At 40.7% G+C, this 12,861-nt stretch overlaps 1 protein-coding gene across 1 annotated transcript in view; it reads right to left on the reverse strand.

The window, feature by feature from the left end:
* meltf (melanotransferrin) overlaps positions 1–12,861 on the reverse strand; it is an 88,262-nt gene that overhangs the window by 59,667 nt on the left and 15,734 nt on the right. The window contains exons 3-5 of the mRNA XM_043702473.2: positions 9,742–9,841; positions 8,747–8,932; positions 93–243 (exon numbers count right to left, since the gene is read on the reverse strand). Coding sequence (XP_043558408.2) covers positions 93–243; positions 8,747–8,932; positions 9,742–9,841 — 437 coding nt within the window. The remainder of the gene's footprint in view (positions 1–92; positions 244–8,746; positions 8,933–9,741; positions 9,842–12,861) is intronic.

Genomic DNA, 12,861 nt, shown 5'->3' on the forward strand with positions numbered 1-12,861 from the left:
GTTATATACTATCAAGTGCTTGAAATGTTTGTCAAACTATTTATTATACAATAAAAGGTTGCCACAAATGATCAGATAGTAAAGTGCTATACCTGAATGCTCCACTCTCATTAAAATATCTCTCATTAGCATTGTCAGCACATTTATTTTGATTTTTCTCATCACCAATACACAACTGGCAGAGGTTTGGTGGAATGTGTTGTGCTCCAGGGATGCAGCTTTGAGTGAAAAACTCACTGACAGCTAAAAAAGAAAAGCATGAATAATTAATAAGTAGTGTAAAGGCAATTTTTGTTTGCCCATATTGAAACAGAAGCTTCTGGCATTAATTAAAATTTGATTAGACTAAACGATTGTGTTACATAAACTTAGTCATATTTTTCTTATTACTAAATAAGATTATGATTCAAAGAAAATTGCAAGTAATGTTAAATTTTATCTCAAGGTCGGAGATGAACAATTGTAAATTAGCTATCCACTTTACACCCTGCCTTGATGTTTTATTTTTCTTCCATTGTCCCTAATGTACAGACGGTAATTGTCAAGTTTTTGAATGCATTGGGTGAATATGTCTATCAGATGAAAATGTACACAAAGTGGAAGGTGATCCATCATACCAGGTTTCCATCTATTTAGTGTCCCATTACATTTGAAAGCTGCATCTTGTTTTAGCTGGAAATGCCATCAATTAGTCATTTATTATGTTAATCTTAGATCCCAATTACAGCAGAGATATTCATATAATTATCCAATATTTACACACACAAACAGTTTTTGACCATCTATTGATGCATAAACTGAGTACCCTGAAAATCAGTTGGTTGTGGTTCTTGACTTCTAGGCTCACCTGCCTTTAATTTTCCACCTCTATAGATTAATGGATATGGTAGCTTAATGGTTAGGGTGCTAGACTAAGTGCCAATCTAATCAGCTAGTGAACATGAGTTCAAATCCCATTGTGTCACTTAGAGAATTAGCTTTGTTTATAAAATTGTTATTATTTGTAAGAGTAACTGTAAAGTTGTCAGATCTTTGTAAAAATGTCATTCATTAATATCTTTTGAAGAACCTGTCCCAAACTACAGGTGATACCAAAGCCAGAATGATGTGGAATTTAACTCCATCCTGCAATAGCCCAGCCAGTCAGTTCCATCACTAGAATAGTGAATGATCCTACCAAACAATCTTCATGTTCTGAGAAGGAGTTTTAAAAAATAAATAGAAAATCACAGGCTTGTAAATGTGGAATTTAAAACCCTGGATGCTGTTTACAAAAGTGGCTCAAAAGAACAAAAGGATTTATAAATCAAACAATCTCTAATTTATAGTCATACAGTCACAGAGATGTGCAACACGGAAACAGACTCTTCGATCCAACTCATCCATGCCAACCAGACATCCTAACCTAATCATGTCCCATTTGCCAGCACTTGGCCTATATCCCTCTAAATCACAAGTGTGGTGTTGGAAAAGTACAGCAGATCAGGCAGCATCCAAGGAGCAGGAGAATCAACGTTTCAGGCATAAGCCTTTTATCTACCCGAAACGTCGATTCTCCTGCTCCTCAGATATTGCCTGATCTGCTGTTCTTTTCCAGCACCACACCCTCAATTCTGATCTCCAGCATCTACAGTCCTCAACTTTCTACCCATATCCCTTCAAACCCTTCCTATTCATATACCCATCTAGATGCCTTTTAAATGTTGCAATTGTACTAGCCTCCACCACTTCCTCTGGCAGCTCATTCCATACATGCACTGCTCTCTGCATGAAAACGTTGCCCCTTAGGTTCCTTTTATGTCTTTTCCCTCTCACTCTAAACCTATGCCCTCTAGTTCTGGACTCCCCCACACCAGGGAAAAGACTTTGTCTATTTATTCTAACCATGCCCCTCATGATTTTATAAACCCCTTGAGCTCACCCCTCAGCCTCTGACGTTCTAGGGAACACAGCCCCAGCCTATTCAAGCTCTCCCTACAGCTCAAATCCTCCAACCATAGCAACATCCTTGTAAAGCCTTTCTGAACTCTTTCAAGTTTCAAAGCATCCTTCTGATAGGACGGAGACCAGAATTGCACACAATATTCCAAAAATTATTGATCTGAAATACTAACTCTGAATGTTTCAGTGTTTTCTATTTTTAAAATTTGCAGCAGTATTTTGAGTGTATATTTGAAGCTTTTCAATTGCTATTTTGTTTATGTTTATCTATTTCCTTTTCCACTTTTTGGTCAAGTTGCTTTGTGTTAAACATTCTGGAACTGTCACTTTTTTGGTATATCCACAATACTGGGATATTGGCTTTTTATGTTGGGAATTCCCCACATCCTTCTGTTTTTCAAAGACCATATGATATAGGAGCAAAATTAGGTCATTGAATCTATCACATCTGCTCCACCATTTGATCATGGCTCATATATTTCTCAACCCTGTTCTCCTGTGATCTCCTTATAACCTTTGATCCCCTTGTTAATCAAGAACCTTTCTCTCTCTTAAATACACTCAATTACTTGACTTCCACATCCTTCTGTGGCAATGGGTTTCACAGACTTACCACCCTCTGGATGACATTTTTCCTCCTCACCTCAGTTCCAAAGGGTCATCCCTTCACTCTGACTATGCCCTTAAGTCCTAGGTCCTCCTACTAGTGGAAACATCTTCTCCACATCCAATCTATCCAGTCTTCTCAGCATTCTGGAAATTTCAATGAGATTCTCCCTCATCCTTCTAAACTCCATTGAGTACAGACCCAAAGTTACCAACCACTCCTGATATGACAAGCCCTTGATCCTGGGATCATTCTTGTAAACCTCTGAACACCTTCAAGGCCAGCACAAACTTACTTAGATATGGTGCCCAAAACTGCTCACTATATTCCAAATGTGGTCTGACCAGAGTAGTACATCTGCTCTAGTATTCCAGCCCTCTCAAAATGAGTGCCAACATTGCATTTGCTTTCCCAACTGTCAACTTACTCTGCATGTAAACCTTAAAAGATTCCTGAACCAGGACCCCTAAGGTCTTTTGTGCTTCAGATTTCTGAAGTCTTTCCCATTTAGAAAACAGTCTGTGCCTCTTTTCTTCTTACCAAAGTGCATTTTCACATCAAAGGCATCATCTCACACTTTCCCACATTTGTCGTTACTTTGCCCACTTTCTGAAGTTGTCCAAGTCCTTCTACAGCCTTCCTGCATCCCAAATACAACCTGTCCCTTAATCTATCTTTGTGTCATTTGCAAACTTAGCAACAATGCCCTCAGTTCCTATGTCCAGATCATTAATATATACTGTGAATAGTTGTGGTTCCAAATCCATTAGACACTGGCTGCCATTGTGATAAAGATCCCTTTATCCCTACTCTCTGCCTTCTGCCATGCAGCCAGTACCTCGACCCTAACACCACACCAGTTATGAAGCCATGCTGACTCAACCCTATTTCACCATGCACTTCCAAATACTCCACAATCTCATTTTTAACAATGGACCCTAAAATCTTGCCAACAACTGGGGTCAGGCTGACTAACCTATAATATCCTGTCTTCTGCCTTCCTCCCTTCTTAAACATATTGTTGCAATTTTCCAAATCTCTGGCACCTCCCCTGACTCTAATGAATCTTGGAAGATCAGCACCAATGCTTCCACAATCTTATCAGTTATCTCCTTCAGAAACCTGGGGTGTAGTCCATTCTGTCCAAGTGAAATATCCACCTTTAGACCTTTCAGCTTCCCCAGCACTTTCTTCTTTGTGATCCACACTAGGGTTACCTCTGCCTTCTGACTCTCAAGTTCTGGCAGCATCCAGGGAACAGGAGAATCGACGTTTCGGGCATAAGCCCTTCTTCAGGAATGAGGAAAGTTTGTCCAGCAGACTAAGATAAAAGGTAGGGAGGAGGGACTTGGGGGAGGGGCGTCGGAAATGTGATAGGTGGAAAGAGGTCAAGGTGAGGGTGGTAGGTCAGACTGGGGTGGGGGCGGAGAGGTCGGGAAGAAGATTGCAGGTTAGGAAGGCGGTGCTGAATTTGATGGATTTGACTGAGACAGGGTGGGGGGAGGGGAAATGAGGAAACTGGTGAAATCCGAGTTCAACCCTTGTGGTTGGAGGGTTCCTAGCCGGAAGATGAGGCGTTCTTCCTCCAACCGTCGTTTTGTTGTGGTCTGACGATGGAGGAGTCCAAAGACCTGCATATCCTTGGTGGAGTGGGAGGGGGAATTGAAATGTTGAGCTACAGGGTGGTTGGGTTGGTTGGTCCGGGTGTCTCAGAGGTGTTCTCTGAAACGCTCCGCAAGTAGCCGGCCTGTCTCCCCAATATAGAGGAGGCCACATCGGGTGCAGAGGATGCAATAGATGATATGTGTGGAGGTGCAGGTGAATCTGTGGCGGATATGGAAGTTTCCTTTGGGGCCTTGGAGGGAGGTGAGGGGGGAGGTGTGGGCGCAAGTCTTGCACCTCCTGCGGTTGCAGGGGAAGGTGCCGGGAATGGAGGTTGGGTTGGTGGGGGGTGTGGATCTGATGAGGGAGTCACGGAGGGAGTGGTCTTTATCTGCTCCCAGGAGGACCAGTTCCAAAAACGCACAACCCAGATGGCCTCCTTCTTCAAGGACCGCAATTTCCCCCCCGACGTGGTCGACGATGCCTCCACCGCATCTCTTCCACTTCCCGCTCCTCCGCCCTTGAACCCCGCCCCTCCAACCGCCACCAGGACAGAACCCCACTGGTCCTCACCTACCACCCCACCAATCTCCATGTACAGCGCATCACCCGCCGTCATTTCCGCTACCTCCAAACGGACCCCACCACCAAGGATATATTTCCCTCCCCTCCCCTATCAGCATTCCGTAAAGACCACTCCCTCCGTGACTCCCTCGTCAGATCCACACCCCCCACCAACCCAACCTCCATTCCCGGCACCTTCCCCTGCAACCGCAGGAGGTGCAAGACTTGCGCCCACACCTCCCCCCTCACCTCCCTCCAAGGCCCCAAAGGAAACTTCCATATCCGCCACAGATTCACCTGCACCTCCACACATATCATCTATTGCATCCTCTGCACCCGATGTGGCCTCCTCTATATTGGGGAGACAGGCCGGCTACTTGCGGAGCGTTTCAGAGAACACCTCTGGGACACCTGGACCAACCAACCCAACCACCCTGTAGCTCAACATTTCAATTCCCCCTCCCACTCCACCAAGGATATGCAGGTCTTTGGACTCCTCCATCGTCAGACCACAACAAAACGACGGTTGGAGGAAGAATGCCTCATCTTCCGCCTAGGAACCCTCCAACCACAAGGGTTGAACTCGGATTTCACCAGTTTCCTCATTTCCCCTCCCCCCACCCTGTCTCAGTCAAATCCATCAAATTCAGCACCGCCTTCCTAACCTGCAATCTTCTTCCCGACCTCTCCGCCCCCACCCCAGTCTGACCTACCACCCTCACCTTGACCTCTTTCCACCTATCACATTTCCGACGCCCCTCCCCCAAGTCCCTCCTCCCTACCTTTTATCTTAGCCTGCTGGACAAACTTTCCTCATTCCTGAAGAAGGGCTTATGCCCGAAACGTCGATTCTCCTGTTCCCTGGATGATGCCTGACCTGCTGCGCTTTTCCAGCAACACATTTCCAGTTCTGATCTCCAGCATCTGCAGACCTCACTTTCTCCTCAAAGACTCTCAAGTTCTGGCATGCCACTTGTGTCTTCCACAGTGAAGAATGATGAAAGTACCTGTACAGTTCCGCTGCCATTATTTGATCCCCATTACTACTTCTCCAGCCTAATTTTCCATTGGACCAATGCCCACTCTTGCTTTTCATATATCTAAAAAAACGATTACAATCTTCTTCTATATGATGAGCTACCTTACCATCATATTTCATCTTCTTCCCCCATTATTGCTTCTTTACTTGTCACCTTTTGATTTTTAGAAGGCTTCCCACTAATCTTCACCATACTGTATGTTGTTTTCTTTTACATTTATGCTGTCCTTGACTTCCCTTGTTAGCCACGGTTGCCTCATTCTCCCCTTAGTTTGTGTATTCATCCTTGGCATGAATTTCTGCTGTGCTTCCTGAATTACTCTAAGAAACTCCTGCCATTGTTCTCCACTGTCTTCCCTGCGAGGCTGCCCTTCCAATCAACTTTGGTCAGCTCCTCCCTCATGTCTTTGTAGTTACTTTTACTCAACTGTAATACCAGCTTCTCCCATAATTCTATCATATCACAGTCACTGTCCCATAGGGGTTCCTTCACTTTGAGTTCCCTAATCAAGTTTGCCAAAGAAAGCCACGGAGATATGCTAGGCATCTCAACTTACATCAGAGGTGGGCTTAGTTGGCACATTGGTGGCCTCACATTTATCTTCACAGGTAACAGTCAATGACCTGACAATGAATATGGCTCCACAGGTTCTAAAATCAGCTGAACACTGAATGAAGAACTGAATACATGACATGCCTTATAAAGCTAATACTCATGTGACTACTAACAGCTACACCTTCAATTCTGCTCTCATGTCCTCGAGTGATGAACAATTCCCCTCACTACACTTCTACATTATCAGCTATCAAGTAGGAATTTCATGTGCTTTACATCAGATTGTCGTGTGGACAGAGTCTAAACTTGCTTGCTTCACATTTGCCATGTCAGTTACTAGATGTTTTGCTACCTTAGCAGCCAATGAAATACTGAAATATTAATGGACATTATGACTGGCCATTCCAAAATATATTAACATTTTTGTTTCATGTATGGTCATTTACCTTTAAGAAGTTCCTTAAATCCAGCCATCAGTTCTATTTTTCAAGAACAGTTTATATTCAATTTCCTGACAAATGTTATCATTAATTCTTAACGTAAGGCTCAATTTGGCCAGGAATTCAACTATACTATATAGCAGGAGTTAAACCAGCAAAACCATTCCAATTAGTGACTATAGGCCTAATCATCTACCTGTTATGTTCCTGCTCAATGATTAACAAAGGTATCAAAAATAACAAAAATTTTCCTCTTGTCCCAATGATGCAAAGGCTACTGAAGCTAGGTCCTAAATCTTTAATAAATTTGTTCCAAAACATAAAACACATAAGAGAACGTGTAGACACTGCATTAGTTATCTAGACTGGAAAAGTGAAATAATTAAAAGGTGGCATGGATTAGTAGGGAAATTAACACTCCATAATTAACCTAGTTTTAAACACACAAAGTATATTGATTAATTAAATACATTTTGCATAATTAACCGATATAGATTTAATACTTCAAAATCATGTGACTTTGCTTAGACTAAGTTAATAAAGTTGGACTGTGGGATTTCGATCAGAATGAAAGTATCATCACACCAGCTGCCCCATTTAGATCAATTCATGATTGTGAGAACATGCAACCTTAAGGTTATTGTTTTTTGTTTTTGTTTTTTTCCAACAATAAGCAGTTTATTTACATTTGGTACATTCCATAAACAAGCCCAAGACAGTGAGCTACTTCTACAGCTTCAGTTTCTATAGATCTCATTCATAGAATAAAAATGAAGACTTGCTCCCTGCAGTCAGTTCAGTCACTCTCCCCCAGGGTGAGCCTATCAAACAGGTACTCTGCCAGGCCATTCTCAGGGGCTCCCAGTCTCTTCAGGTTGATGATATGATCTCCCAGCTTCTTGATCATCTTACCTTCAAGGTCATATAAGGCAGTTAACATCATCCTAGATCACTAAGTCCTTAAAAGGCAACCAAGAATGGAGGGAGGAGTTATTAGAAAAGAATCATGATTACAGCTGCACTCTGCACTGGCTTATTTTAATTGGTTCTGGAAGAAAAGCAATTATATTTGGCTGAACTTAAATCTTTGTATTATAGCTAACTTTATAACAATAGATGTTTAAATTTGTAACTGTCTAAACCTTTAGAGACTTTCAGAGGTTGAAACAATGTATTAACTGGATACATCACTTTTTATATACTCTGTATAGCAAATTGTTTAGATTAAGACTGATTTTTTGGGTTAGATTTATATAGTATTAAGGTTAAAAGCAACTTATTATACTGAATCTTTTGTGTTTAAGAAGGGTATAAGACATTCTTTTCAGCCGTTCAACCATTCACAATAAAAATCATCTAACAATGGCTGTAAGAAAGAAGTGATTGAATGTTTTATATAATAGAAACTTCCACCAAATAAGTGAAAATTGAGATGTCAACTCAAGATTAACAATAATTAGGTAATATCTGCATACAACTCCCTTTCTTAAGTAAATGGGCTAGGAAAGTATCATAAACTATCATCTTATCATGACAAACTATCATAAAGTAAAGAGGATGGACCATAGATAATTGAGAACTTAAGGAATCAGTCAAGAGATAGTGGGAGGTGGCATCAGTCAATATCCATCATAGCAAGGCAGACTCAAACAGAAGATTAGATTAGATTGCCTACAGTGTGGAAACAGGCCTTTCGGCCCAACAAGCCCACACCAACCCTCCGAAGAGTAACCCACCCAGACCCATTTCCCTCTGGCACCTAGCATTATGAGCAATTTAGCATGGCCAATTCACCTGACCCACACATCTTTGGACTGTGGGAGGAAACCCGCACAGACACAGGGAGAACGTGCGAACTCCACACAGACAGTCACCTGAAGCTGGAATTGAACCTGGGTCCCTGGCGCTGTGGGGCAACAGTGCTTACCATTGTGCCACCCGATAGAAAATCAATCTACACACACACCATCATTAAGATTCAATTATTTAAGCATTACCTTTTGGAATGTTACAACCCATCACTGACATTTTCCCAGTGTTAATTAGATAACCAATAGGAATATTCCACCCTGCTGCTTCATGGAAGCCTGTGTGGCAGGATTTTAACATTTTCAGATTGTTGATAGTGATTGAACTGTTTGCTTTTCTGACAACAGCCACTGCATAAAAAAGGGTTCCAACTTCTAAAGGACAAGAAAGAAACAGAACATGTATTAGTACCAAAATAAATTAAAAGAAATTTAACAATTCATCTAGATCTACCAGCATTTCAGTAATACATCTCAGTACCATACCATACAAATATTGCTTCTGACTCCTCAGCAGTTGGGAGATATTAAACAAATTTCTAAGCTCCTTTACTCTTACATCACCATCCTTCCCCAATACATATATAGACAATTTTGTAAATTAACCCAATTTAATCATCACATTCTTCTACAGTACTCCCAGGATAACTTTCCACAAAACTACAACACTTAAATAAAAGTCAGAGGAGCATGCTTGTTCCTGTTCCTTAAAGTTACTCTAAATTGCCAGTCTGTCTATTTTAGGTTTTAACATTGGGAAGTGGGGCTGCCAAGCAGTCTCCAGGAGACAGGCAACTCAATTAAATCTTTATATGAATTCTAGACTTCTGAAAACCTCCCACTTAAAAGGGAGGAAAGAACTGCTTATGAGCCAAGCAGAACAGGTGTACTTGTCAGGGTTCTTGGGAGGATAAATAGGAGTCAACTTTGTTGGTGAGGGCTTGGAGTCACAAAGGGCAGACAGGGTAAGGCCAGCAAGGTTTCTTTTCTAAAGAACAGTATTATTTATTGTGATCCTACAAATTCACTGGTATCACATTTTTATTTCCAAATTTTCTGGCATGATGGATTTTAATGCAGGTTCACTGAAACCACACCTTTGGATTATTAGTCCAGTAACACAACCATTACAGTAGCATAGCCTTTATTAATGGCATGGATCGTTTGATCCCTATGTGCAGTACCTTGATCATACGTCTCACCAACAATGGGCTTTAGTTTATATTCCTTTGCAGCCTGATAGAGAGTCTCACCATCCAATGACACAGCATCTGCTTCTTTATTCTAATAAATGATTTAAAATAGTTATTATTTAAATAAAGAATTAATCTCAAACAGTTTAATAGTTTCAATACTGTAGAATTACTTAAAGCTGGTATTCACACAGGACTTTTCATAATCTCAAAACATCACAAAGCACTTTAAGTTCAATCTATATTGTAATGTTGAAATAACAGCAATTTGTTCACTGCAATTCCCACAAGATATTTGTTTCGACATGATTATGTGTGGAATAATGCTGTGTGATTTCATTTTTCATCCATTTCAGTGGACAGGCAAGCCTCATTTCAACATTTTAACTGAATTTGGTGCCCATCCACTTTAGCCCCTAATAAATTCAAGAGACCAAGAGACAAAATCATTCACCTTTTGGTGATTTGGTTTAAAACCAGTCTATATTAATGAAAATAAAAGTCTTATCTTTTGGTTAGCTGTTAGGACCTTATGTGAAAGGCAGATGGCCAATGTTAAGATCACTTCTTAAAGTTATGGGTATTACAAATCTAAATAGCTTTACACCAAGTAGCACTAACCTTACAGTCTTATTCCGAGTGCCCAAAACCAGCTGGTGTAAGAAATTGAATAAACTACCTTATTGCAGTGCAATTCATTGTGATTACAATTGATGCATCGCTGGATCAGTGTAGAGGAAACTGTATTCAGTACCGAGCCATGCTATACCTGACTGAACAGTGCATGAAACTGATGAGTTTATATTATTTTAATCAGCAAACTATTTTCAGTCCCATTTATAGCTTTTTTGCCATCTAGATTGAATCACTGAAGAAATTGCTGGAGGAACTCAGCAGGCCTGGAATCATCTGATGAAGGATCACTCAACTCGAACAGTAACTCTGGTATCACTCCACAGATGCTGCAGATCTGCTTAGTTTCTCCAGCACTTTCAATATTTGTTTAAGATTTATAGCATCCTCAATTCTTTGTTTTATTTTAACACTGAATCGCAGGTTAGCCTGAGCATAGATGGAGACTTATTGGTCCATTGTGTCCATGTCAGCACTCAGCAAGAGCAATTCAAGCAGTCCCACCTCTCACCCTTCCCTTGTAACCCTTGACATGATACTCCAACCGAAGCCAAAACTGTGTTTCATAAAGGTTCATGATAACTGCCTTGTGTTGGTACAGCAAACCTCTAACCTGTAAAGCCCAGGATTCCATATGACATTTTAGCCAGCTTCTCAACCCATATCACCTTCAATATGCACATAATACCCAGGACTTTCTGCTTATGAACCACCTTTAGAATTGTACCATTTCTTTGTGATGCCTTTCCTTGTTCTTTATACCAAAATGTTACATTTCACACTTCTGTGTATTGAATTCAATCTGCCATGTGCCCACCCATTCTATGAACCTATCTATGTTCTCTTAAGGTCATCTTCGTACTCACAGTTCACAACATGTCCTGTTTCATCTCCAGATTGTGACCTCTATACTCATGTCTGCATGACTAAATTAAGAAAATAAAAGAGGTGCAAGTATCGATCCCTGGGAACATTATTGTTTACCTTCCTCCAGTCTGAGAAATACTCACTCACCATTGGCCTCTATTGTTTACCACTTAACTAATTTCATTTCCATGTAGCCCCTTCACTTTTTATTCTCTGGGTTTCCATCTTGCTGAAAAGCCTACTGACTGCACTTTATCTAACACATTTTGGGGATCTGTTTACTGCATTAGGTTAGTATGCAGGAATAATGAGTAAACAGGAAGGCTAATAGAATGTTATGTTTCATTGTATGGGGAATTGAGTGCAAGAGTAGGAAGGTTATGCTTCAATTACACAGAACATTGGTGAGACCCCAAGTGGAGTATCACATAAAGTGCTGTTTATCGTACTTCTGGAAGAATGTTAACACACTGAAAGCAGTTCAGAGATGGTTTACTAGATCAATACCTGAAATGAACGCATCACTATGAGATAGAAGACTAAAGAGGGTACGCCTGTACCCTGTGGAATTTGAAGTGCTGGAGATGACTTAATTGGAACATATAAGATCCTGAGGGGATTTCTCTAGGTGGATGTTGAAACTATGTTCCCTCCTGTGAGAGAATCTAGACCTAGCAGACATAGTTCAAAAATAAGTGGTTGCCTATTTAAAACATATATGAGAAGGTTATGAGTCTTTGGAATTTTCTTTCTCAAAAGGCAGTAGATGTAAATTTTTAAATATTTTTAAGGCAGTGAAGGATAGATTCTTGATTATCAAAAGAATGGACGATTATCGGGGATACACAGAAATGTAGAGTTGAAGTAAAAATCAAATCAACCACGATCTTTTTTGCATGGCACAGCAGACTCGAAGGGCCGAATGGTCTATTCTTGTATTTTGGTCATATGTTTACCTGTGTTACCTCAAAAAACTCAAGCAATTAGTTAAACACAACTTGCCCTAAACAATCAAATCAAAGCAAAATACTGGAGAGATCTGAAATAAACTCAGAAAGTGGTGAAGAAATTCAGAGTATAACGAAGTCTGTGGAGAGAGAAAGAGAGTCATAATTTTGAGTCTAACATGACTGTTCTTCAGACCAAAATATTAACTCCATTTCTCTGTCCACAGATGCTGCTAGATCTATAGAGTTTCTCCAGCCACTTTCTGTATTATTGCCTTTTACAGTTCTCTAAATTAAGTCAACTGATTACAAATACACAATTAACTAATTTTATAAACACCTGATAAGGGACTTTTATGAATAGCATTGATGAATGAAGGGTTGGGCCGTTCTGTACCTTCCTGTGTACGATTCCAGTGTGCACTGTTTGGTTGAGGGTTGTCTGAGTAATACAGAAATTATTCTGCAGGACAAGCTGTTTACTATAGCAAGTAACCTTTTCACTTTTTTTCTGGTCTGTGGTGTTTGCTGACTTGTCTGTTGTACTGTGCAAGTCTTTGTGGTTAGCAATTTGAATAATGTGGTTAGCTGTTGAATCCCAGTCATCCTGTTTTCACCAGGTGCCTATGAAAGGAATGACCAGTAAGCCGAAATTACAGTGCCA

The sequence above is a fragment of the Chiloscyllium plagiosum genome, unplaced genomic scaffold (genome assembly GCF_037043375.1).
Source record: "Chiloscyllium plagiosum isolate Xiang-an unplaced genomic scaffold, Cpla_swu_hap1 HiC_scaffold_13, whole genome shotgun sequence".
NCBI lineage: Eukaryota > Metazoa > Chordata > Chondrichthyes > Orectolobiformes > Hemiscylliidae > Chiloscyllium > Chiloscyllium plagiosum.